Genomic DNA, 27,892 nt, shown 5'->3' on the forward strand with positions numbered 1-27,892 from the left:
AGTAAATCACGTTCTGGCGGGAGGAGCGTTTTCACCCCCTGACTGCCACCCTGAGGTGCCTACTGGCCCAACCACGGGGCGTCCTTGTGTAGCAGAGTGGCTCAGAGCCTCTGCCTGATGGCCTCAAAGGTCCTAATACCCCCCACCCCACCCCCCCGGTCCATATAGGGATATCCCTTTTGGTCTAGTAGTGGTTAAGATATTGGGCTTTCACCCGAGAGACCCGTGTTCGACTCCCCGGCGGCGGCTGGCGGCAGGAGGGGGGGGGTTTACACTTGCACAACTGGTATAGAGTTTCGAAGGACGCGTTCTGGAAGTTGAAGAAGAGTCTCGTCCTACTTCTGTAACTGGAAGATGAAGATGAAGAGTCTCCCTCTCTCTCCTCCTCCTCCTGTATCTGGAAGATGAAGAAGAGCCTCCTCCTTCTCCTCCTCCTCCTGTATCTGGAAGATGAAGATGAAGAGTCTCCTCCTCCTCCTCCTCCTCCTCATGTATCTGGAAGATGAAGATGAAGAGTCTCCTCCTCCTCCTCCTCCTGTATCTGGAAGATGAAGAAGAGTCTCCTCCTCCTCCTCCTCCTCATGTATCTGGAAGATGAAGATGAAGAAGAGTCTCCTCCTCCTCCTCCTCATGTATCTGGAAGATGAAGATGAAGAAGAGTCTCCTCCTTCTCCTCCTCCTCCTCCTCATGTATCTGGAAGATGAAGATGAAGAAGAGTCTCCTCCCCTTCCTCCTCCTCCTCATGTATCTGGAAGATGAAGATGAAGAAGAGTCTCCTCCCCTTCCTCCTCCTCCTCATGTATCTGGAAGATGAAGATGAAGAAGAGTCTCCTCCCCTTCCTCCTCCTACTTCTGTATCTGGAAGATGAAGAGTCTCAGATTGATGTTCTTGGCGGCCAGCAGCTTGTTGCACTCCACCGAGTCGGAGATGGGCAGCGGGACGTACTCGGTCTCGTTGGTGTCGTTGCTGAAGGCGTGGTGGTGGATGACGGGCTTGATGCGCACGTCGTCGTACGGCCCCTTCAGCAGGAGGAAGGAGCACTCCAGGGCCGAGTTCACCTGCCGCACAGGGACGGACGGACACACACACACAGGGACGGACGGACGGACACACACACACACACACACACACAGGGACGGACGGACACACACACACACACACACACACACAGGGACGGACGGACACACACACACACACACACACACACACACAGGGACGGAGGGACACACAGTTTAACATCTTTATTTGCATTCACATTTCAGCAAATTTCTATTTTAGTTTTAGTCATAGTCTTTGGAATGAAACTTAATTTAGTTTTAGTCACATTTTAGTCACCTGGAATGTTTTAATTCATTCACAAAACCAACGTAATTTGTATTGTTGACCTATTTCTAAAATATTAGCGCAACTTTCGTTCAACTTTGACCTCTCTATCACATGGAACATTTTTTTGGGCGTAGTGATATGGACACAAAAAACATAGTTCTGTGTGATAGAGGGGTAAAAAATTAACGAAAGTTCGACTAATATTTTAGATATAGGTCAACAATACAAATGACGTTAGTTTTGTGAATTAATTTACTTTTACTGCGTGGCCCCCTGTGCCCCCCACAACATGACCGGAACTACTTAATATTTCACCAAAACCAGCAGAACTCCCACCACGGGACTCGGGCAATCAATTAATACAGTTGCCACCACTTTCAAAAAATCTGAACTATCCCTTTAATTTGTGTGCTCATCTCATTCAGGACAAATAGTATATTTATTGATTGATTGATATAGAATACTATTAAAAAGACTTTGGGCTTGTTGCCATTGTGGTCCTCTGTATAATATCGGAATCGATAGACAGAAATGACCCTGTAAATAATCGGAGATCGGAGAGTTTTGTGCGTACACATTGCTCTTGGCGATGAGCTTCAAGGACGGGGTGCGTTTGATGATGCGTACGTACCTTGCTCTTGAGAATGAGCTGGAAGGACAGGGTGCGTTTGCAGGACAGGTTGGGGTTGCGCTCCGAGTCGTTGACGCGAGCCTTCAGCACCCACGTCTGGTTGAGGACGGTGAAGCGCGGCGTCTCGTAGAACAGCCGCGTGATGAAGTCATCGGTGCGGTACGGCCGGAATTGGACCTCTGGACGGACGGGAGAGGAGACGCTATGAGCTTGTAGGTCTGCTATTTTAGAAAAATCGTGAAAATGTGCCTCAATTCTTTGAATATATATTATTACAGATTATTACATTTTTAACTCAAATCTTTGCTTCTAGGGAGGTCCCTGGAACAACATATTTTCAGATGGGGGGGCATATTACATATCATTTTTGGGGTCCTTGACATCACCACTGATATAGAAACATGAGGTTTTTCAGGGAAAAAAAAGGCAATTTAAAAATACTTTTTTAATTTCGACATCAGGCCTAAATGGGTTAAAGTGGGAAATGTGGTATATAGTCTTTTTTTATTGGCCTAAAGCAGTGGTGGGCAACTGGCGGCCCGGGGGCCACATGCGGCCCCCACCTTCACTTAATGTGGCCCTCAGGTTAATGTCAGAATTCTGATATAATATTGGTTTCAGCTGATTACAATTCCACAACATGCAAACATGACCCGCTTTAATTACTTCAGTCTAAATTAGTAGCTCAATGCTTCAACACTCGTATAATTAAAGGCATTTGAAATTACATAAAAATGTTAATTTTCAGGATTCCAATTCAAAAATAGCAAAAAATAATGCAAGATTTCAATTCGAATATAGCAAAAATAGCCGATCTACAAGCTCAAAACGCGTCGCAGCGCGACGCGTTTTGAGCTTGTAGATCGGCTATTTTTGCTACGACTAATATATGGCCCTCTGGAGTGAGTGTGGAAATATAGTGGCCCTCTCCATCGTCAAAGTTGCCCACCCCTGGCCTAAAGGGTTTTCATGATTCTGAATCCATTCCAAGCATTAGTTTTGCACAAAAAACATACCCTTGGGCTAAAAACAGCCATATCCACTTGCCCAAATTTGCCCAAAATGTGCTGACCTCATCACATTTACTATGTCAAGCAAGTGGATTCATGAATGTATCTATATAGACAATATTTTAGGCCAATAAAAAAAACGATATACCAAATCTCCCCACCCCACAAGCCCGGCTGTCGGGCTACTAGCATGGCTGATTTATACTCTCACACCTGAAATAGCAGACTTACAAGCTCACAACGTGTTGCAGTTCGGCGTGTTGTGAGCTTGTGAATCTGCTCTTTTCGCTGTGCGACACAACAAAGTAGTAGTAACTCCATTACAGTACAGATTAGAAATCCAAAGATTGTGGACAAACGTTGTGTTTTTCTGCACCGGGTGGAGCTCTGGCATAGACTGGCATAGACTGGCATAGACCAGACCTGCTGCACATTTAAGCCTGTTTTCAATCTGAGGCTTTTTTTTGGTATACTATTTGAATAGTTTTGGGGGAAACTTATTTTAATTGTCCCAAAGTGACTGAAGAATATTGCATATTATTTGTTTCAAAAAGCTTTATACCCTGTATATAAAACATGTCACCTCGCAATGTGACATAGCTCTGTTTAACAGTATGTGTGTGTGTGTGTGTGTGTGTGTGTGTGTGTGTGTGTGTGTGTGTGTGTGTGTGTGTGTGTCTCTGTCGTTTTTAACAATCTTTTCGTATCAGAGCAGGCCGAAAATGCTGTTGTACAGCTGCGTGCGTGCGTGCGTGCGTGCGTGCCTACGTGCGTGCGTGCCTATGTGCGTGCGTGCGTGCGTGCGTGCGTGCGTGCGTGTGTGCCTGCGTGCGTGTGTCTCTACCTGTGAAGCCGATCTTCTCGTAGCAGAGCAGGCCGAAGATGCTGTTGTACAGCGTCATGTCTCGGCGCAGGCTCTGGTCCATCTCGCCCAGGATGCCCATCAGCTCCGTGCCCGTCTTGGTGGGATGGCAGCACTCGTCCTCGTGCGCGGGCAGCTCGTGGAACGGGCCCTGCCAGGGGCAGCCGATCCGCTTGTACTTGCACTGCGTCACCCTGGGGAAACCACGCAACACAGGACGCGTTGTGCGTTAATGTGTATACATTATACTTCACCCTGGGGAGTCTCGGGGACCCGCGCAACACGGGACACGCTGTGCGGTACAGGAGAATGTCGGACTAGAAGGCTTTCTGACCTTTATTTGTATAGTTGTTACGTCCACACCAAAGAGGTCCAGGTGTTATTTGTAGTTGTTACGTCCACACCAAAGAGGTCCAGGTGTTATTTGTAGTTGTTACGTCCCCACCAAAGAGGTCCAGGTGTTATTTTGTGCAAAAACTCATTATTGGCTATTTCCCCTACCATAAGCCCGCAATGGGGCGTTGGGTTTTAGTGCTAATTCGCTTATTTCCATCGCTTGCTCGCTTTTTTTTATATATCCTCTCTTCATAATGTAAATAGTTTCCCAAGCGGCACACTTTACTACTTATTTCGATGGAAATAAGCGAATTAGGGAAATAGCCAATAATGCACTTTTGCACAAAATAACACCGGGACCTCTTTGGTGGGGACGTAACAACTACAAATAAAGGTAAGAAAGCCTTCTATTCCGAAATTCTCCTTTAAAGGACCACTTCACCACTTTTCAACTCCTCTTCCTATAATTGGTCCTCACTAATGTTCATGATAAAATACCACCATTTTTTCCTACTCAGTCTGTGTCTCATAGGAGGGCTGTGGGCAGTTCAGAAACCCGTCCACCAGTGACATCATCGATGGTGAATCCAAGCTAATAGAAACGGCAGGCTTTCTTTTCCTGAAAAGTCGCAATGCAAAAGTTGAAGCCATCGTTCTCACGATAATAAAAAACAAAATATATTTTAAAACAAATCTTGTTTAAAAAAGAAAATCTGCCTAATGATGATGTCACTGGTGGACGGGTGTCCGAACTGCCCAAAGCCCTCCTATGAGACACAGACTGAGTAGTAAGAAATGGTGGTGTTGTATCATGGGAGAAGGGAAGCCGCACACTCATATGCTCCAAAGGATACATTTATTGACGACGTTTCGAGCCAAGGCTCTTCATCTGGTCAAAAGTTTGACCAGATGAAGAGCCTTGTTTTGCAAAAAAGGGTGAAGTTTCCCTTTAAGTAATGAATAGTACACTACATTTATATCAAATCATAGGCTGCGTTCGAATTGCTAGGGTTGTTCCCTACTCCCTACTCCCCATACGGGGACCCAGACTCAGTGGACACAAATAGTGATTAATTCGGACAATACTCCCTGTATGGGGAGCACCGACTCTGACGTCAATATCGGTAGAGGGCGCTATAGGTCTGCGGGTTCATGTACTTTTTATTTGCATTGTAATCCCCCATAGGGTTCAGATCGCCTCATAAAGAACTGTATGAAAAATAAACAAATCATCCCGGCCGTTTCACTCAATTGGATATGAAGAATCAACTGACTACAAAAAAACAGTCAAAACGCTGCTGCTGAAATGATGATAAAAAGGTTATTATTTTAAAATAACATAGGCCTATGATTATTATCAATAAATTAATATTATATCCATTATCCAGCAATATGAAAACAGTGCACCACCTTGACAATATGAAAATATCAGCAGCATGATTATGAACCCCCGCTAATCCTGGGGGGGGGGGGGGGGATACGGTAAAAATAGCCGATCTATAAGCAACGCGACGTCCGTGTTGTGAGCTTGTAGATCGGGTACTTTTGGTAAAGAATTACCAAAAGTAGCCAATCTACAAGCTCTGCTCACAATACGGACGTTAACAGAAACAGCAGTCCAATAAATTACTGCCTACATAATGAAGTTGTAATGTATTTAGCGCAATTAAATGAAATCATGTTAGATAACATGTATTTTTTAATGGCAGGAATTAATTAATATGAATAAAACATATGTTCGGAGACACAATTAATGTGTCTCACATGCATGTACAAAATATATATTGGACTTTAGCACATAGCTTTACAACCTCACCAACCTTAATCCAAAAACTATTAAAATATAAGGCCTTCTACAGCAAGCAACTGTTTTATTATAAATAAATAAAACAAATCAATTGCAAATAAATGCACAGATCATTTGTCTCGAGATCTGTAGCTTTGAGATCCGCCAGGGAAGAAAAGAGAGGGGAAACGAAAGTTTAAAAAGTACATTTGTGTTGATTTCTTTCGCTGGTTCAACTTCTGCCTCTTCTGAGTTGGAGCGCAATAAGCGCATGCATGCAGAAGCAGCGCACGTGCGCGCAAACACGTGCATGTGCGCTCAAGAGCGAGCTTGCGCAATGCATTATGGGGCAGATTTGCTTCGCTGTGTTTTTGTAGTGACCATCGGATGGTCCCTACAATTCCCGGTGCATTGTGGGATACTTCAGTCCACTACATTAGGGTGCAAAAATGCTCACTACATATTCGGACACTATAACAAAATGGCGGAACCCCAAAGTAGTGCACTATATGGGGCATAGGGAATGAATTCGAACGCAGCCATAGTGTTTTTGTTTAGCGAAATTACAGAATCTGCATGTCAATAAAACTGTTTTGTGCTATATCTGGGGGTTTTTTTGTCTTTGAACAGACGATGAAGACTGAATGACTTTAAAAAGGTGCCGGGACAGCCCGATGTGGAACCTCATCCCAGAGCTAATAGAGGAGGGTGAGGTTCCAAACAGGGCTAGATCTTATGATGATGTTAAAGGAGAACCAAATGACAGATAGAGATAGGACCTGAGATTATTTTTGGCAAATCCAAACCGCCCGCCCCCCTCCCGTGTGTGTGTGTGTGTGTGTGTGTGTGTGTGTGTGTGTGTGTGTGTGTGTGTGTGTGTGTGTGTGTGTGTGTGTGTGTGTGTGTGTGTGCGAGCTATTTCTGTTGCCACAGCAACACCAGCAAAGCCACAGGTCACTCGTAGCTATGGCAACAACCCCATTATAGTACTAGGTGAAGGTGAATTTGGCTTTGAGTGCCATCACAATGAAGACACACGGCATTTAATGAAAGCCATTTTTACACCTTTCTGTGAGCTTGTAGATCTGCTATCTTCGGTGTGCGACATGGGCGCACAATGAAGTGAAGATCAGGCGTAACTGCCAACACCAACCCCTAAACCTAATCTCTAAATGTCAAATCTTAACAATGAAAATATCTAAAACATATATATATTTTTACTGTAAAACAACCTTTTCTCTAAACATTCTACTATGCATGTGAGGACAGTTAGTAAGTACGTGAAGTAATGCAAGTGCGCACACGCACACGCACACACACACACACACAGACACACGCACACGCACACACACACACACAGACACACGCAACTACTCTTTTATTTTTGTTATGCCCTTTTTTTTTGGTCTGTAATTGCATCAGGTGTTCTGACTGAGAAACGGAAACAACAACATGCCATTTGACCAGACACGCAGCTTCCCCAAAATCAACTCCCATAATGACAGAGACACACACACACGCACGCACGCACGCACGCACGCACGCACGCACGCACGCACGCACACACGCACGCACGCACGCACACGCACGTACCTACTAAACATACCCTGAGAGTCGGTGTGATGATGCAACTAGTTTGGACTGTTGCTAACTTGCTCCAGGCCAGGGCACTGAAGCCACATGGTGTGGGAAACACTCAAAGTTACATACTTAATTAATAATTTCAATGCAAACTATATACTTTGCTACCAGGTCCCCCACAGGGCCATACCGTTGCTACCAGGTCCCCCACAGGGCCCCCACAGGGCCATACCGTTGCTACCAGGTCCCCCACAGGGCCATACCGTTGCTACCAGGTCCCCCACAGGGCCATACCGTTGCTACCAGGTCCCCCACAGGGCCCCCACAGGGCCATACCGTTGCTACCAGGGCCCCCACAGGGCCATACCGTTGCTACCAGGGCCCCCACAGGGCCATACCGTTGCTACCAGGTCCCCCACAGGGCCATACCGTTGCTACCAGGTCCCCCACAGGGCCATACCGTTGCTACCAGGTCCCCCACAGGGCCATACCGTTGCTACCAGGTCCCCCACAGGGCCATACCGTTGCTACCAGGTCCCCCACAGGGCCATACCGTTGCTACCAGGTCCCCCACAGGGCCATACCGTTGCTACCAGGTCCCCCACAGGGCCATACCGTTGCTACCAGGTCCCCCACAGGGCCCCCACAGGGCCCCCACAGGGCCATACCGTTGCTACCAGGTCCCCCACAGGGCCATACCGTTGCTACCAGGTCCCCAACAGGGCCCCCACAGGTCCCCCACAGGGCCCCCACAGGGCCATACCGTTGCTACCAGGTCCCCCACAGGTCCCCCACAGGGCCATACCGTTGCTACCAGGTCCCCCACAGGGCCCCCACAGGGCCATACCGTTGCTACCAGGTCCCCCACAGGGCCATACCGTTGCTACCAGGTCCCCCACAGGGCCATACCGTTGCTACCAGGTCCCCAACAGGGCCCCCACAGGTCCCCCACAGGGCCCCCACAGGGCCATACCGTTGCTACCAAGTCCCCCACAGGGCCCCCACAGGGCCATACCGTTGCTACCAGGTCCCCCACAGGGCCATACCGTTGCTACCAGGTCCCCCACAGGGCCCCCACAGGGCCATACCGTTGCTACCAAGTCCCCCACAGGGCCCCCACAGGGCCATACCGTTGCTACCAGGTCCCCCACAGGGCCATACCGTTGCTACCAGGTCCCCCACAGGGCCATACCGTTGCTACCAGGTCCCCCACAGGGCCATACCGTTGCTACCAGGTCCCCCACAGGGCCATACCGTTGCTACCAGGTCCCCCACAGGGCCATACCGTTGCTACCAGGTCCCCCACAGGGCCATACCGTTGCTACCAGGTCCCCCACAGGGCCATACCGTTGCTACCAGGTCCCCAACAGGGCCCCCACAGGGCCCCCACAGGGCCATACCGTTGCTACCAGGTCCCCCACAGGGCCATACCGTTGCTACCAGGTCCCCAACAGGGCCCCCACAGGTCCCCCACAGGGCCCCCACAGGGCCATACCGTTGCTACCAGGTCCCCCACAGGTCCCCCACAGGGCCATACCGTTGCTACCAGGTCCCCCACAGGGCCATACCGTTGCTACCAGGTCCCCCACAGGGCCATACCGTTGCTACCAGGTCCCCCACAGGGCCATACCGTTGCTACCAGGTCCCCCACAGGGCCATACCGTTGCTACCAGGTCCCCAACAGGGCCCCCACAGGTCCCCCACAGGTCCCCCACAGGTCCCCAACAGGGCCCCCACAGGTCCCCCACAGGGCCCCCACAGGGCCATACCGTTGCTACCAGGTCCCCCACAGGGCCATACCGTTGCTACCAGGTCCCCCACAGGGCCATACCGTTGCTACCAGGTCCCCCACAGGGCCATACCGTTGCTACCAGGTCCCCCACAGGGCCATACCGTTGCTACCAGGTCCCCCACAGGGCCATACCGTTGCTACCAGGTCCCCCACAGGGCCCCCACAGGGCCATACCGTTGCTACCAGGTCCCCCACAGGGCCATACCGTTGCTACCAGGTCCCCCACAGGTCCCCCACAGGGCCATACCGTTGCTACCAGGTCCCCCACAGGGCCATACCGTTGCTACCAGGTCCCCCACAGGGCCATACCGTTGCTACCAGGTCCCCCACAGGGCCATACCGTTGCTACCAGGTCCCCCACAGGGCCATACCGTTGCTACCAGGTCCCCCACAGGGCCATACCGTTGCTACCAGGTCCCCCACAGGGCCATACCGTTGCTACCAGGTCCCCCACAGGGCCATACCGTTGCTACCAGGTCCCCAACAGGGCCCCCACAGGTCCCCCACAGGGCCCCCACAGGGCCATACCGTTGCTACCAGGTCCCCCACAGGTCCCCCACAGGGCCATACCGTTGCTACCAGGTCCCCCACAGGGCCATACCGTTGCTACCAGGTCCCCCACAGGGCCATACCGTTGCTACCAGGTCCCCCACAGGGCCCCCACAGGGCCATACCGTTGCTACCAGGGCCCCCACAGGGCCATACCGTTGCTACCAGGTCCCCCACAGGGCCATACCGTTGCTACCAGGTCCCCCACAGGGCCATACCGTTGCTACCAGGTCCCCCACAGGGCCATACCGTTGCTACCAGGTCCCCCACAGGGCCCCCACAGGGCCATACCGTTGCTACCAGGTCCCCCACAGGGCCATACCGTTGCTACCGGGTCCCCAACAGGGCCCCCACAGGGCCCCCACAGGGCCATACCGTTGCTACCAGGTCCCCCACAGGGCCATACCGTTGCTACCAGGTCCCCAACAGGGCCCCCACAGGTCCCCCACAGGGCCCCCACAGGGCCATACCGTTGCTACCAGGTCCCCCACAGGGCCATACCGTTGCTACCAGGTCCCCCACAGGTCCCCCACAGGGCCATACCGTTGCTACCAGGTCCCCCACAGGGCCCCCACAGGGCCATACCGTTGCTACCAGGTCCCCCACAGGGCCATACCGTTGCTACCAGGTCCCCCACAGGGCCATACCGTTGCTACCAGGTCCCCAACAGGGCCCCCACAGGGCCATACCGTTGCTACCAGGTCCCCCACAGGGCCCCCACAGGGCCATACCGTTGCTACCAGGTCCCCCACAGGGCCATACCGTTGCTACCAGGTCCCCCACAGGGCCATACCGTTGCTACCAGGTCCCCCACAGGACCATACCGTTGCTACCAGGTCCCCCACAGGGCCATACCGTTGCTACCAGGTCCCCCACAGGGCCATACCGTTGCTACCAGGTCCCCCACAGGGCCATACCGTTGCTACCAGGTCCCCCACAGGGCCATACCGTTGCTACCAGGTCCCCCACAGGGCCATACCGTTGCTACCAGGTCCCCCACAGGGCCATACCGTTGCTACCAGGTCCCCCACAGGGCCCCCACAGGGCCATACCGTTGCTACCAGGTCCCCCACAGGGCCATACCGTTGCTACCAGGTCCCCCACAGGGCCATACCGTTGCTACCAGGTCCCCCACAGGGCCCCCACAGGGCCATACCGTTGCTACCAGGTCCCCCACAGGGCCCCCACAGGGCCATACCGTTGCTACCAGGTCCCCCACAGGGCCCCCACAGGGCCCCCACAGGGCCATACCGTTGCTACCAGGTCCCCCACAGGGCCCCCACAGGGCCATACCGTTGCTACCAGGTCCCCCACAGGGCCATACCGTTGCTACCAGGTCCCCCACAGGGCCCCCACAGGTCCCCCACAGGGCCATACCGTTGCTACCAGGTCCCCCACAGGGCCATACCATTGCTACCAGGTCCCCCACAGGGCCATACCGTTGCTACCAGGTCCCCCACAGGGCCATACCGTTGCTGTCGGGCGGAAAGAAACCTTGTATCTCGTTCTCCATATTTAAAGGGATAGTTCAGATTTTTTGAACTTAAGTTGTATGAAATACTTGCCATTAATATAGTGGTTGCAACTGTATTAATTGATTGCCCGAGTCCCGTGGTGGGAGTTCTGCTCCCTGGTTTTGGTCAATATTAAGTAGTTCCGGTCATTTTGTGGGGGGCACTGGGGGCCACGCAGTAAAAGTAAATGAATCCACAAAACGAAAGTAATTTGTATTGTTGACCTATTTCTAAAATATTAGTGCGACTTTCGTTCAACTTTGACCCCTCTATCACATGGGACTATTTTTTGGGCGTAGTGATATGGACACAAAAAACATAGTTCTGTGTGATAGAGGGGTAAAAAAAAGAACGGAAGTTGCACTAATATTTTAGAAATAGGTCAACAATACAAATGACGTTAGTTTTGTGGATTCATTTACTTTTACTGCGTGGCCCCCAGTGCCCCCCACAAAATGACCGGAACTACTTGATATTTAACCAAAACCAGAGCAGAACTCCCACCACAGGACTCGGGCAATCAATGAATACAGTTGCAACCACTATATTAATGGCAAGTATTTCATACAACTTAAGTTCAAAAAATCTGAACTATCCCTTTAAAGCAGCAAGAGTAGCCTTGTGGATCTGCTACTTTTACTGGGTTTTTTTTTTAAGCTAAGCCCCGCCCCAAACTGCTATGGTCCAATCACAGCTAAGCATAACATGGGTTACCGTTAGACAAACCTCTCCACCAATAGTTTTCCTATTATGATAAAACATTGTTTTAAAAAAAGTAATGTCACACACATATTTTTCCAGTGCATAATGGCAGGCCTTGTTGACGGATTTGGAAGAGATTTTGAAGGTCTGGTTCCAAAAATGAACCAGTATTTATTTGAATGTGTAAAATCCATGATATTTACATTGGAATGAATGAGCCCGGCTGGAAAGTGTCCAAGTGGGAGTGTCTAAGTGTGAGAGGGCGGGGCTTAGCTAAAGGTGAATTCTGTTTTGGATATAATGAGGTTTCCACCCGACAGAGACAATATACTGTGTGTGTGTGCGTGTGTGTGTGTGTGTGTGTGTGTGTGTGTGTGTGCGTGTGTGTGTGTGTGTGTGTGCGTGTGTGTGTGTGTGTGTGTGTGTGTGTGTGTGTGTGTGTGCGTGTGTGTGTGTGTGTGTGTGTGTGTGTGTCTGCGTGCGTGTGTGTGTGTCCTGGGCATGACGTTAAACTGCTCGGCTGTAACCACAACAAATGTAGTAGTGGGTACAGATTTAAGATGCATTTGCAGCCTCTGTGGACTGACTGTGTGCTTCGACACCATCGCAAGCTTACATGCAAGAAGGCGCTGCTCACCGATGGAGTATACAGACAGCCGACACTGCCCTGCTCTTGGCACCTCAAAACAACCTGTTCATGCTATTGAAGCAGAAATGACATGTTGTTGTTTTTAATATTTAATATCATATTGGCTATGTCTCTCAAACTTATTTATTTCTAATGGTTTGAGCCTCAATCGCCACTCTGATATAACCTTAGAGTATATATTAATAGAGACGGATTCCTCCTCCCATCCACTTGCATTAAGTTGCTCAAAAGCGCATGAGGCGATTTCACTCCTCCTTCCGGGTAGGAACGGAGTGCATTCTTGGGATGGATTGGGACAAACCGTGAACGCGCTGTGCCGTTGACCAACATTGCGCCATTTGCACACGCACCTATACTTAGTTTAGACTAGTCATTGGTTAGACATGGGTTAAGGTTAGGTTTAGGTGTGCTGCCCCATGGGAGGTTAGGTTTAGGGTGAGGGTTTGAGATAGGTTGTAGTTGTAGGACTAATGACTGGTCTAACCAATGACTAGTCTAAACCAAAAACTGTCTAAACTAAGTACTGCACCCAGGTTTGAACCACAGCAAGGAGTCACTATACCTGTGTGTGTGTGTGTGTGTGTGTGTGTGTGTGTGTGTGTGTGTGTGTGTGTGTGTGTGTGTGTGTGTGTGTGTGTGTGTGTGTGTATATACCTGTGTGTGTGTATATACCTGTCTTGGCATTCTTCTCTCTGGTGTCTCTCCAGGCTGGAGCGTGGGAACTGTTTGAGACAGAAGGTGCAGTCGGTGGGCAGCTCGCTCACCGCCTTCTCCACGGCCAGGTTCCTGCAGCACAGACTCTTACTGATCTCACACCTGGCATGCGCACGCACACACACACACACATACACACACACACACGCACGCACGCACGCACACGCGCACACGCACGCACGCACGCACGCACGCGCGCACGCACACGCACGCACGCACACACGCACACACGCACACACACATTGAAAAACGTTAAAAACTAGTGTTGTTTTTGGCAGCAAATTTCTATTTTAGTTTTAGTCGTAGTCTCTTGAAACCATAAGGCAGTGGATCCCAAACTTTTTCATGTCGAGAGCATATCACCCCCAGTCCAGGGCCGTGTCATTTAGAACTGTGAGACGAGAGCATATCACCCCCAGTCCAGGGCCGTGTCATTTAGAACTGTGAGGAGAGAGCATATCACCCCCAGTCCAGGCCGTGTCATTTAGAACTGTGAGGCGAGAGCATATCACCCCCAGTCCAGGGCCGTGTCATTTAGAACTGTGAGGAGAGAGCATATCACCCCCAGTCCAGGGCCGTGTCATTTAGAACTGTGAGGAGAGAGCATATCACCCCCAGTCCAGGGCCGTGTCATTTAGAACTGTGAGGCGAGAGCATATCACCCCCAGTCCAGGGCCGTGTCATTTAGAACTGTGAGGAGAGAGCATATCACCCCCAGTCCAGGGCCGTGTCATTTAGAACTGTGAGGCGAGAGCATATCACCCCCAGTCCAGGGCCGTGTCATTTAGAACTGTGAGGAGAGAGCATATCACCCCCAGTCCAGGGCCGTGTCATTTAGAACTGTGAGGAGAGAGCATATCACCCCCAGTCCAGGGCCGTGTCATTTAGAACTGTGAGGAGAGAGCATATCACCCCCAGTCCAGGGCCGTGTCATTTAGAACTGTGAGGCCAGAGCATATCACCCCCAGTCCAGGGCCGTGTCATTTAGAACTGTGAGGAGAGAGCATATCACCCCCAGTCCAGGGCCGTGTCATTTAGAACTGTGAGGCCAGAGCATATCACCCCCAGTCCAGGGCCGTGTCATTTAGAACTGTGAGGCGAGAGCATATCACCCCCAGTCCAGGGCTGTGTCATTTAGAACTGTGAGGCGAGAGCATATCACCCCCAGTCCAGGGCCGTGTCATTTAGAACTGTGAGGCCAGAGCATATCACCCCCAGTCCAGGGCCGTGTCATTTAGAACTGGGAGGAGAGAGCATATCACCCCCAGTCCAGGGCCGTGTCATTTAGAACTGTGAGGCCAGAGCATATCACCCCCAGTCCAGGGCCGTGTCATTTAGAACTGGGAGGAGAGAGCATATCACCCCCAGTCCAGGGCCGTGTCATTTAGAACTGTGCGGCCAGAGCATATCACCCCCAGTCCAGGGCCGTGTCATTTAGAACTGTGAGGCGAGAGCATATCACCCCCAGTCCAGGGCCGTGTCATTTAGAACTGTGCGGCGAGAGCATATCACCCCCAGTCCAGGGCCGTGTCATTTAGAACTGGGAGGCGAGAGCATATCACCCCCAGTCCAGGGCCGTGTCATTTAGAACTGTGAGGCCAGAGCATATCACCCCCAGTCCAGGGCCGTGTCATTTAGAACTGTGAGGAGAGAGCATATCACCCCCAGTCCAGGGCCGTGTCATTTAGAACTGTGAGGCGAGAGCATATCACCCCCAGTCCAGGGCCGTGTCATTTAGAACTGTGAGGCCAGAGCATATCACCCCCAGTCCAGGGCCGTGTCATTTAGAACTGTGAGGCGAGAGCATATCACCCCCAGTCCAGGGCCGTGTCATTTAGAACTGTGAGGAGAGAGCATATCACCCCCAGTCCAGGGCCGTGTCATTTAGAACTGTGAGGAGAGAGCATATCACCCCCAGTCCAGGGCCGTGTCATTTAGAACTGTGAGGCCAGAGCATATCACCCCCAGTCCAGGGCCGTGTCATTTAGAACTGTGAGGAGAGAGCATATCACCCCCAGTCCAGGGCCGTGTCATTTAGAACTGTGAGGAGAGAGCATATCACCCCCAGTCCAGGGCCGTGTCATTTAGAACTGTGAGGAGAGAGCATATCACCCCCAGTCCAGGGCCGTGCCATTTAGAACTGTGCGGCGAGAGCATATCACCCCCAGTCCAGGGCCGTGTCATTTAGAACTGGGAGGCGAGAGCATATCACCCCCAGTCCAGGGCCGTGTCATTTAGAACTGTGAGGCCAGAGCATATCACCCCCAGTCCAGGGCCGTGTCATTTAGAACTGGGAGGCGAGAGCATATCACCCCCAGTCCAGGGCCGTGTCATTTAGAACTGTGAGGCCAGAGCATATCACCCCCAGTCCAGGGCCGTGTCATTTAGAACTGTGAGGCCAGAGCATATCACCCCCAGTCCAGGGCCGTGTCATTTAGAACTGTGCGGCCAGAGCATATCACCCCCAGTCCAGGGCCGTGTCATTTAGAACTTAATTCAAAAAGAGGTGCTCAAATCGATCGGTTTCGATTTTTATACAGAACTACATTTAGAAGTATTACATAAATGTATATTATTAATTATTATTAATAATAATAATAATTTAAGATCGATTTCTCCAGAAATTATGAATAATAAGTCCTGTATGTTTAGTTTTGAACCCATCAGCTCTGAGGTGGTGGAGAAACTGTTACTTTCAATACACAGTGAGAAGTCTGCAGGCCTGGATAACCTTGATGGCAAGTTACTGACGCTCGCTGTACACCTGGTAACTAATCCAATTACTCACATTTTTAACCAAAGCTTGATGTGGGGGGTGTGTCCACAAATATGGAAGGAAGCTAAAGTTATTCCAATACCAAAAGATTCTAAAACAAACATCACAGGGGTTAACAGCCGCCCTATTAGCATTCTGCCAGTTCTTGCTAAATTAATGGAAAAATATGTCTTTAACCAAATTCAATCATATTTCTCTGAGAATGTATTGAATACTGACTTTCAACACGCCTATAGAGATGGGCTTTCTACATGTACAGCAATGACACAGTTAATAGATGACTGTCTAATGAATGTGGATTCTTTCAACACGCCTATAGAGATGGGCTTTCTACATGTACAGCAATGACACAGTTAATAGATGACTGTCTAATGAATGTGGATTCTTTCAACACGCCTATAGAGATGGGCTTTCTACATGTACAGCAATGACACAGTTAATAGATGACTGTCTAATGAATGTGGATTCCAAGAGACTAGTGGGGTCTGTATTGTTAGATTTAGAGACTAGTGGGGTCTGTATTGTTAGATTTAGAGACTAGTGGGTCTGTATTGTTAGATTTAGAGACTAGTGGGGTCTGTATTGTTAGATTTAGAGACTAGTGGGGTCTGTATTGTTAGATTTAGAGACTAGTGGGGTCTGTATTGTTAGATTTAGAGACTAGTGGGGTCTGTATTGGTAGATTTAGAGACTAGTGGGGTCTGTATTGTTAGATTTAGAGACTAGTGGGGTCTGTATTGGTAGATTTAGAGACTAGTGGGGTCTGTATTGGTAGATTTAGAGACTAGTGGGGTCTGTATTGGTAGATTTAGAGACTAGTGGGGTCTGTATTGTTAGATTTTAGTGCCGCGTTCAACATTATTGATCACAATCTTTTGCTTGACAAACTTTCATGTTATGGTTTTACCTTATCTGCACTAAGGTGGATAAAAAGCTATTTATCCAGCAGATCACAGAGAGTATACTATAATGGGAGTCTCTCAGACACTAAACATATTCACTGTGGAATTCCACAAGGAAGTTGCTTAGGTCCTTTGTTGTTCACTATATTTACAAATGACATGCCACTGGTCTTAGACAGGGCCAATATAGCCATGTATTCTGATGACACTACTTTGTATATGTCTGCCACTAATGTGGAAGATAAATGGTAAATGGTAAATGGTGCATTTATATAGCGCCTTTATCCAAGGCGCTTTACATAGATTGTGCATTACATTCACCCATTCACACACACATTCATACACCGATTGCGGCGGAAGCCATGCAAGGTACCAACCAGCACATCGGGAGCAATTTGGGGTTCAGTGTCTTGCCCAAGGACACTTCGACCTGTAGCCAGGAGGAGCCGGGATTCGAACCGCCGACCCATGGATCATTGGACGACCTGCTCTACCTCTTGAGCCACAGTCGATCTGTCTGTAGCTCTCAACAAGGAACTACAGAACATATCAGAGTGGGTGGTGAACAATAGGATGGTCCTGAACATCTCAAAGACTAAATCCATTGTATTTGGATCACAGCATAATTATGCTCAAGTCAAAACCCAAATTGAATCTGAATCTGAGCGATTTAGCAATTGAGCAGGTAGATGAAACAAAACTACTCGGGGTTACATTAGACAGTCATCTAACATGGTCTACTCATATTCAAAACATAACTAAGAAAATGGGAGGGGGTTTGTCCATGATTAGGAGATGTGCTGAGTTTTTAACTCCAACATCTGCTGTCCAGGTCATCCAGGCACTAGTGATATCCCACCTTGACTATTGTCCAGTTGTGTGGTCCAATGCAGCTAAAAAGGACCTGTGTAAATTACAAATAGCCCAGAATAAGGCAGCTCGCCTTGCCCTGAACTGCAATACTAGATCTAGTACACTGTTAAATCATCAGAAGCTGTCATGGCTGTTGGTGGAGCAGAGATTAGCTGCTAGTCTGGCTGGATTTTTTAGGAACCTGTTCAAATAAAAAACCAAAATGCTTATATAAAAATATTCATTATACAAGTGATAGACACAGACATAATACCAGACATGTTGCAATGGGTCGATTCACAGTGCCTAAGCCAAGAACTGATGCAATGAAGAATACAGTCATGTACAGGGCAATGACTTTCTGGAACTCTCTACCAGTAGCATCACAGAAATTAAGGGTAAAAGGCACTTTAAGAAAAGACTGAAGGATTTTCTTATATATATGGCGAAATTGTAATTCTGTTTATGTCAATATACCAGTTAATGTAATCTAGAGTGAATGCACTAACCGTAGTTATGCTTTAATGTATTTACTTTTTTTGTTTTTTTGTTTTCTTTCTTTTCTTTTGTGATATCTGTAATGTTGTAATGTTTTTTTGTATGTATATTGTTCTGTGAGGACCCCAGGAAGAATAGCTGTTGCCAGGTGCAACAGCTAATGGGGATCCTAAATAAACTAAACTAAACTAAACTAAACTAAACTACCTAATAGAATGGAATGGAAATAAATATTTGTACATTTAAAAACTGTGTACATTGGTGACTATAACTATAATCTACCTGATCTTGAGGCCTACAAAATGGGGGGGGGGGGGGGGAAGAAAACACTTTTTTTTCTTCTTATCAACTAGTAAACTAGTACCAACAAGGTCGACTAGTGGATTTACTAGTCGACTAGTTGAAAAGTCGACTAGTTGCTTAATGCCCTACGTATGTGGTTGTTTGGGGTTACCTGCAGTTGGGACATGTGGCCTGTTAGTATATGGTTGTTGTTTGGTGTTACCTGCAGTTGGGACATGTCGCCTGTTAGTATATGGTTGTTGTTTGGTGTTACCTGCAGTTGGGACATGTCGCCTGTTAGTATATGGTTGTTGTTTGGTGTTACCTGCAGTTGGGACATGTGACCTGTTAGTATATGGTTGTTGTTTGGGGTTACCTGCAGTTGGGACATGTGGCCTGTTAGTATATGGTTGTTGTTTGGTGTTACCTGCAGTTGGGACATGTGGCCTGTTAGTATATGGTTGTTGTTTGGTGTTACCTGCAGTTGGGACATGTCGCCTGTTAGTATATGGTTGTTGTTTGGTGTTACCTGCAGTTGGGACATGTGACCTGTTAGTATATGGTTGTTGTTTGGGGTTACCTGCAGTTGGGACATGTGGCCTGTTAGTATATGGTTGTTGTTTGGTGTTACCTGCAGTTGGGACATGTCGCCTGTTAGTATATGGTTGTTGTTTGGTGTTACCTGCAGTTGTGACATGTCGCCTGTTAGTATATGGTTGTTGTTTGGTGTTACCTGTTAGTATATGGTTGTTGTTTGGTGTTACCTGTTAGTATATGGTTGTTGTTTGGTGTTACCTGTTAGTATATGGTTGTTGTTTGGTGTTACCTGTTAGTATATGGTTGTTGTTTGGGGTAACCTGTTAGTATATGGTTGTTGTTTGGGGTAACCTGTTAGTATATGGTTGTTGTTTGGTGTTACCTGCAGTTGGGACATGTGGCCTGTTAGTATATGGTTGTTGTTTGGGGTAACCTGTTAGTATATGGTTGTTTGGGGTTACCTGCAGTTGGGACATGTAGCCTGTTAGTATATGGTTGTTGTTTGGTGTTACCTGCAGTTGGGACATGTGGCCTGTTAGTATATGGTTGTTGTTTGGTGTTACCTGCAGTTGGGACATGTGGCCTGTTAGTATATGGTTGTTGTTTGGTGTTACCTGCAGTTGTGACATGTGGCCTGTTAGTATATGGTTGTTGTTTGGGGTTACCTGCAGTTGGGACATGTGGCCTGTTAGTATATGGTTGTTGTTTGGTGTTACCTGCAGTTGTGACATGTAGCCTGTTAGTATATGGTTGTTGTTTGGTGTTACCTGCAGTTGGGACATGTGGCCTGTTAGTATATGGTTGTTGTTTGGGGTAACCTGTTAGTATATGGTTGTTTGGGGTTACCTGCAGTTGGGACATGTAGCCTGTTAGTATGTGGTTGTTGTTTGGTGTTACCTGCAGTTGGACATGTGGCCTGTTAGTATATGGTTGTTGTTTGGTGTTACCTGCAGTTGTGACATGTAGCCTGTTAGTATGTGGTTGTTGTTTGGTGTTACCTGCAGTTGGGACATGTGTCCTGTTAGTATATGGTTGTTGTTTGGTGTTACCTGCAGTTGGACATGTGTCCTGTTAGTATATGGTTGTTGTTTGGTGTTACCTGCAGTTGGACATGTGTCCTGTTAGTATATGGTTGTTGTTTGGTGTTACCTGCAGTTGGGACATGTGTCCTGTTAGTATATGGTTGTTGTTTGGTGTTACCTGCAGTTGGACATGTGTCCTGTTAGTATATGGTTGTTGTTTGGTGTTACCTGCAGTTGGACATGTGGCCTGTTAGTATATGGTTGTTGTTTGGTGTTACCTGCAGTTGTGACATGTGGCCTGTTAGTATATGGTTGTTGTTTGGTGTTACCTGCAGTTGGGACATGTGGCCTGTTAGTATATGGTTGTTGTTTGGTGTTACCTGCAGTTGGGACATGTGGCCTGTTAGTATATGGTTGTTGTTTGGTGTTACCTGCAGTTGGACATGTGGCCTGTTAGTATATGGTTGTTGTTTGGTGTTACCTGCAGTTGTGACATGTGGCCTGTTAGTATATGGTTGTTGTTTGGTGTTACCTGCAGTTGTGACATGTGGCCTGTTAGTATATGGTTGTTGTTTGGTGTTACCTGCAGTTGGACATGTGGCCTGTTAGTATATGGTTGTTGTTTGGTGTTACCTGCAGTTGTGACATGTGGCCTGTTAGTATATGGTTGTTGTTTGGTGTTACCTGCAGTTGTGACATGTGGCCTGTTAGTATATGGTTGTTGTTTGGTGTTACCTGCAGTTGGACATGTGGCCTGTTAGTATATGGTTGTTGTTTGGTGTTACCTGCAGTTGTGACATGTGGCCTGTTAGTATATGGTTGTTGTTTGGTGTTACCTGCAGTTGGACATGTGGCCTGTTAGTATATGGTTGTTGTTTGGTGTTACCTGCAGTTGTGACATGTGGCCTGTTAGTATATGGTTGTTGTTTGGGGTAACCTGTTAGTATATGGTTGTTGTTTGGTGTTACCTGCAGTTGGGACATGTCGCCTGTTCCTCCTTGAGACGAGAGTCGGCCAGGAGGTGGATAAAACATCCTGCACACATCAGGTGTCCATTGGTACACTGTGGGGCGGAGAGAGAGAGGGGGGGGGGATCATGAAACCGCACATTAGCTTGGCGTGTAGAGCAGTGGTTCTCAACCTTTTCAGGACGTGACCCCGCTACGCCCCCTACTTCAGAGATTAAAATAGGGTGCATTTTGCATCCCAAAATGCAGTTTATAGTTAAGGGACGCAATAAAACAACGACCTCTGCATCCACGGGATGCACTACTGTACTGTTTTTTCTAGTTTATTTTGCTAGCTTTAGTTATAATACTAATTTCTTCTGTTTTCTACATGAATATAACCACATTATAACCATATAAAATGAAATTTGGAGTTAAATGCTGCAATTTGTAAAAAGAAAAATATGACTCCTCCTAACGTTGTTGAAGTGGGACTCATAAAATGTCCCTGGGACTCGTCTAAAAGACCATCCCTGCTTCCCGGGACTCATTACATTGCAAACCTATTTACATCACTGTTACTTGAAGAAACTTGTCGGATTCGTACAACCCCCGAACCGAAGTCGGTTCGGGGGTTCCGGCTCGATGACTACAAACCAGACTACAACATGATGTAAAGATATCATCCGCTCCCGACCGGATCATGAAACCCGAAATGGTTTGCCTCCCAGGCTAGGGGACCTGGGACCACTGTTTGACTCTGTTCCTCCCAGCTAGGGGACCTGGGACCACTGTTTGACTCTGTTCCTCCCAGCTAGGGGACCTGGGACCACTGTTTGACTCTGTTCCTCCCAGCTAGGGGACCTGGGACCACTGTTTGACTCTGTTCCTCCCAGCTAGGGGACCTGGGACCACTGTTTGACTCGGTTCCACAGATACATACATAGAAAATAATAGCCGATCTATTTTCACATATTTTCACAACTCTTTCTCAGGTAATATTTCACAATTTGACCAATGTTTAACTTTTTTTGTTTATTTTTGTTTTTTAGTGCAGTTGGTTGATTACTTAGTAGTAACAGTCTTTTTGCGGCATATTAAAAAATCTTAAATTGTCACTTTGGAAATGTGCAGATACCCTGTATAAATATACTTTTTTTTACTGTTTAGAAAACAATGTTTCACATTAAGCTAATCTTTTAAAAAAAAGAAAAATTATAATATTAATAATAATAATCACTTGGGGACCCCCTGGGGGTCCAGACCCACAGGTTGAGAACCACTGGTGTAGTGTACCACTCTGTGTGTCTGTCTGTGCGTGCGTGCGTGCGTGCTTTGACACGCTGCAGCAGCGCATACACATCATGCTTACCATTGTTTGGACAATGATTTATTAAAGGTGACGTACTGTGTGTAGTGTGTAGGGACTGTGTTGTTCACATGTCAGTGTTGAGGCAGGGGGACATTAAAGGTGACGTACTGTGTGTAGTGTGTAGGGACTGTGTTGTTCACATGTCAGTGTTGAGGCAGGGGGACATTAAAGGTGACGTACTGTGTGTAGTGTGTAGGGACTGTGTTGTTCACATGTCAGTGTTGAGGCAGGGGGACATTAAAGGTGACGTACTGTGTGTAGTGTGTAGGGACTGTGTTGTTCACATGTCAGTGTTGAGGCAGGGGAACATTAAAGGTGACGTACTGTGTGTAGTGTGTAGGGACTGTGTTGTTCACATGTCAGTGTTGAGGCAGGGGGACATTAAAGGTGACGTACTGTGTGTAGTGTGTAGGGACTGTGTTGTTCACATGTCAGTGTTGAGGCAGGGGGACATTAAAGGTGACGTACTGTGTGTAGTGTGTAGGGACTGTGTTGTTCACATGTCAGTGTTGAGGCAGGGGGACATTAAAGGTGACGTACTGTGTGTAGTGTGTAGGGACTGTGTTGTTCACATGTCAGTGTTGAGGCAGGAGGACATTAAAGGTGACGTACTGTGTGTAGGGACTGTGTTGTTCATGTCAGTGTTGAGGCAGGGGGACATTAAAGGTGACGTACTGTGTGTAGTGTGTAGGGACTGTGTTGTTCACATGTCAGTGTTGAGGCAGGGGGACATTAAAGGTGACGTACTGTGTGTAGTGTGTAGGGACTGTGTTGTTCACATGTCAGTGTTGAGGCAGGGGGACATTGGGCTGTCGAGAATGCAGTAGAGTGGGGGTAGACGGGGGGGGTAGACGGGGACAATGAAAGTCAATTCAGTGGTGGTTCTGGTGGGCGTGTTGTGTTGTGGGAGCATTGGGGCCGCGGGGCGGCTATTATGGCAACCGCTGGAGGGTTTTTGAGGACATTTCATAGTATAGTGTATAAATGACTTAACCCATTCTGGGCGGGAACCCCTTTTGGTGTTAGCATTATGTTATGCTTTAGCTATTGAAAAATAGCAGATCTACAAGCTCATTGAAAAATCGAAGAACGACTGACATAGAAACATAGCTTTTTCAGAAAAACTGTCAGGATGTAGAAGACATTTTTAGAATCTGATCAAAATGGGTTAATGAATGACACTTGTGTATTGGGGGGACTCAGTCAGTCAGCATGGCTTAACAAAATGTGTCTGGGCATGGCGGCATAAATGCCACTATTCAGAGGTTGGGGCATGCATGCCACTATTCAGAGGTTGGGGCATGCATGCCACTATTCAGAGGTTGACACTAAACGGTTGCCCGACTGCCCGTGGCAAGTAAATAAAATGTTCGGGCAAGTTCGAGTTTTTGCTTTCAGGTTTTTCTGTCTTCAGTCAATTATTATAGGCTATTTATGAAGAACAAAGCTTAACTTTTTATGGTTTCACTAGCAGTTGTTCACTCATTCTGGTTTTTGACTGTCGCCACTCAGCAGTTATCGATTGGATTTAACATTAATTTGTTCTACAAGTGCACATTTTTTACATATCATTTTATAATGGACCATTTACTTTTCGGGCAAGTGGGCATGACCTTTGGGAAAGTAGAACACGACCTGTACTTGAGCAAGTAGAACATGACCTGTACTTGAGCAAGTAGAACACGACCTGTACTTGAGCAAGTAGAACACGACCTGTACTTGAGCAAGTAGAACATGACCTGTACTTGAGCAAGTAGAACATGACCTGTACTTGAGCAAGTAGAACACGACCTGTACTTGAGCAAGTAGAACACGACCTGTACTTGAGCAAGTAGAACATGACCTGTACTTGAGCAAGTAGAACACGGCCTGTACTTGAGCAAGTAGAACATGACCTGTACTTGAGCAAGTAGAACATGACCTGTACTTGAGCAAGTAGAACACGACCTGTACTTGAGCAAGTAGAACATGACCTGTACTTGAGCAAGTAGAACACGACCTGTACTTGAGCAAGTAGAACATGACCTGTACTTGAGCAAGTAGAACACGACCTGTACTTGAGCAAGTAGAACACGACCTGTACTTGAGCAAGTAGAACACGACCTGTACTTGAGCAAGTAGAACACGACCTGTACTTGAGCAAGTAGAACACGACCTGTACTTGAGCAAGTAGAACATGACCTGTACTTGAGCAAGTAGAACACGACCTGTACTTGAGCAAGTAGAACATGACCTGTACTTGAGCAAGTAGAACACGACCTGTACTTGAGCAAGTAGAACATGACCTGTACTTGAGCAAGTAGAACACGACCTGTACTTGAGCAAGTAGAACACGACCTGTACTTGAGCAAGTAGAACACGACCTGTACTTGAGCAAGTAGAACATGACCTGTACTTGAGCAAGTAGAACACAGCCTGTACTTGAGCAAGTAGAACACGACCTGTACTTGAGCAAGTAGAACACGACCTGTACTTGAGCAAGTAGAACATGACCTGTACTTGAGCAAGTAGAACACGACCTGTACTTGAGCAAGTAGAACACGACCTGTACTTGAGCAAGTAGAACATGACCTGTACTTGAGCAAGTAGAACACAGCCTGTACTTGAGCAAGTAGAACACGGCCTGTACTTGAGCAAGTAGAACACGGCCTGTACTTGAGCAAGTAGAACATGACCTGTACTTGAGCAAGTAGAACACGACCTGTACTTGAGCAAGTACAACACGACCTGTACTTGCCCCTGAGACCTTTAGGGCTCCATATTGCACCACCCCTTACCCCTAAACGTATTTGCCATTTTTCACATCGACACGTTGTTAGCTTGTAGATCGGCTATTATCGGCTACTATTTTAAAATGTTTTAAAATAGTAAAAATGTGAAGTAAGTGGGGGGGGCGGAAGGGGGGGGGGGGGGGTTCCAGACCCACATGAACACACCCAGGGTGCCGGCCCGATTCCGGCGAGCTCATCCGAAACGGTTGAGAAATGACAGTTACCGTGTGGGGGTCCCTCTACTGTACCCTCCACTGTACTGTACTGTACTGTACTGTACTGTACTGGCACACCCGAAATCACCATATATACAGTTAATAATTATGTGCGTGTGTTTGTGTGTGTTAGGTTGCGCACAGGTGGTGAAAAACAACCATGCTGTTTTCGTGCTCAGACGCACCCAGCCACCCACCCAGCCAGGCAGCCACCCACCCACACACATAGTCACTTAAGGAAGTGGTTGCACCACTTAAAAATGACAAATAGGTTTAGGGATAAGGGGTAAGGGGTGGCGCAAGATATAGGGCTTTAATAGTGTCATGTCAACCTCTGCACTCGATGGGTTGGTTGTCATCTCAGCCTCTCTTGGCTGAATTTGAGGCCTATAAGATGGAGTATGTTTTAGCCTAGTATATACAGGAAAACCTCTCACTGTCAGGGTTTTCCAAGGCTAGGAGTTTGTGCCCTTCAAAATATTAAATTTTCTAGGATATTCTACAAATTGCTGTTGTTGTGACTATATGGGGGAACTGGGGGGGCACCTTATAAGAGCTTGACAGGTGTAGCTAGTTTCCTACCATTTTGTTGTTGGATGTCAGGGTGGGTGGGGGGGGGGGGGGATTGATTTTTGTCAGTGACTTGAGTGATTTTTGTTTTGGAACCATTTTATTACCTGGTACACAGACGCCTTGGGCAAGTCTAGGCACACGGTGCAGCACAGCACCGAATACAGTCTCTCCTCCAGCTTGCCCGACTCTCCCTCAGGGATGACCCGGGGCCTCTTCTTGGGGGGCGGCTCCTGGTCCGGGTCGCCCTGATGATCGGGCCCTTCGAGGACCCTCCGCATCCCTCCTCCTCCACCACCTCCTCCACCACCACCTCCTCCTCCCCCGACCGGCTGCTCCTGGTCCTGCTGCACCATGGCGGCCACCCCCGCCACGGCCTCCATCGCTGCCCCCACGCCGCCTCCTCCTCCTCCGGGCCCGAGCCCACCACCGCCCGAGGAGGAGGAGCCGGGGGCGGCCGCGACGCCCACCTCCCTCTCTTCCAGTGAAGACATGATCGAGTTATTTAGTTGGGAAGAAGAAGTACTGTAGTCCCCGAAGTTGTCTTTTTTAAATAGGGGGGGGTTTTCTCTCCGAGCTGGTCTGTCTGTCTTGTCTTGAGTCGTACGCCCCGCCGACCGTCCGTCGCGACGACCAAAGAAACCAGGCTCTGAGGCCGAGATATGAGGCAGGGTGTTAGGGGGGGGTTAGCTGCTAGCCTAGCCTAGCCTAGCCTAGCCTAGCCTAGCCTAGCCCGTACTACAAGCTGTCAGCCTGTCTGTGTGTGTAGTACAGTCAGCTGACACTATAGCCACTGTCTGTCCTGTCTGGAGGCTAGCAGGGCTAGGCTAATCCCCCTGCTAGCAGTTTACACAGTACACTGATCACTACTAAAAAAGGCTGGCTGGCTTATAGTTTAATATCTTAGCTTATTTATAAACTCATCATAATCTGCTATAGTCAACAACATGGCATGGAAATAAAAAAACGCTATTCACGTGTTATTATTACTACTAGCATCATTATTATTGGTGTTATAATAACATGTTATAATAATCATGATGATGACGACACGACACTAAAGGTTATTTTGTTGTTGTTGTTATTGTTGTTGTCGACTTACAGTAGAAAATGCTACAGCTCGTCCCCCAAAAAACACTGTTGTTGTTGTTGAGGTTCTGACAGATGTTGCACCACCACCTCTCCTCCACCCGATCCGTCTGTCTGTCCGTCCGAACGAACGAACGAACGTCGGTCGGTAGGAGAGGTACCACCACCAGCTGACCCAGTCAGTGAGTGAGTGAGTCCGACCCCAGCTGAGAGACACCGGGCTGGGCCGTGTCGGGGTGCTGTGGATGGGACGGACGGACGGATGTCTGGTGGTGGTGGTGGTGATGGAGGGATAACAGACCTATACTAGGCTATATAGATCGTCTCTTTGGCTGCTTAGCTGCCTATAATAGCTGGGCTGCTAGTGCTGCTAGTACACAGCCATCTTTGTTTTGTTTTGTTTTTCCTCTCTCTCTCTCTCTCTCTCTCTCTCTCTCTCCCCTGCAATCTCTCTCCACCTCCAACCACCGACCGCACCGTCACTCGACTGAATTCACTCTTCAACAGCCGCCTCTGATCCTCCTCCTCCACCCACCCACCACCTCCTCCTCCTCCCCAGCTGGCCGGGTTCTGATGGCTGACACGCCGCCTGGATGTCCAGATTT

The 27,892-nt window shown here is 48.3% G+C and overlaps 1 protein-coding gene across 4 annotated transcripts; it reads right to left on the reverse strand.

The window, feature by feature from the left end:
- Positions 1-845: 845 nt before the first annotated feature.
- Positions 846-27,723, reverse strand: zftraf1 (zinc finger TRAF-type containing 1). Of its 4 annotated transcripts, XM_079521906.1 has the most exons (7): positions 27,301-27,723; positions 26,306-26,847; positions 21,292-21,386; positions 13,413-13,556; positions 3,814-4,025; positions 1,960-2,180; positions 846-1,060 (listed from the first exon to the last, which is right to left on the reverse strand). In XM_079521906.1, the coding sequence occupies exons 2-7, from the start codon at positions 26,690-26,692 to the stop codon at positions 848-850; spliced, it is 1,272 nt and encodes a 423-aa protein (XP_079378032.1). In that variant the 5' UTR covers positions 26,693-26,847; positions 27,301-27,723; the 3' UTR covers positions 846-847. The 4 variants fall into 4 exon arrangements, with proteins under 4 accessions (XP_079378032.1, XP_079378033.1, XP_079378031.1 ...); XM_079521907.1 differs by having other exon boundaries at positions 1,960-2,138; positions 26,306-27,723; XM_079521905.1 differs by having other exon boundaries at positions 26,306-27,723.
- Positions 27,724-27,892: the final 169 nt, after the last annotated feature.

The sequence above is a fragment of the Electrona antarctica genome (genome assembly GCF_951216825.1).
Source record: "Electrona antarctica genome assembly, chromosome: 15".
NCBI classification, from domain to species: domain Eukaryota; kingdom Metazoa; phylum Chordata; class Actinopteri; order Myctophiformes; family Myctophidae; genus Electrona; species Electrona antarctica.

Excerpts from the sequence above, each read along its gene's own strand:
- zftraf1 (XM_079521906.1), bottom strand. The coding sequence starts at position 26,692 with ATGTCTTCACTGGAAGAGAGGGAGGTGGGCGTCGCGGCCGCCCCCGGC. Across the intron at positions 21,387-26,305 it reads CCAAGGCGTCTGTGTACCAG|TGTACCAATGGACACCTGAT; the intron begins GTAATAAAATGG and ends TCCGCCCCACAG. Across the intron at positions 4,026-13,412 it reads AGAGAAGAATGCCAAGACAG|GGTGACGCAGTGCAAGTACA; the intron begins GTATATACACAC and ends TGGTTTCCCCAG.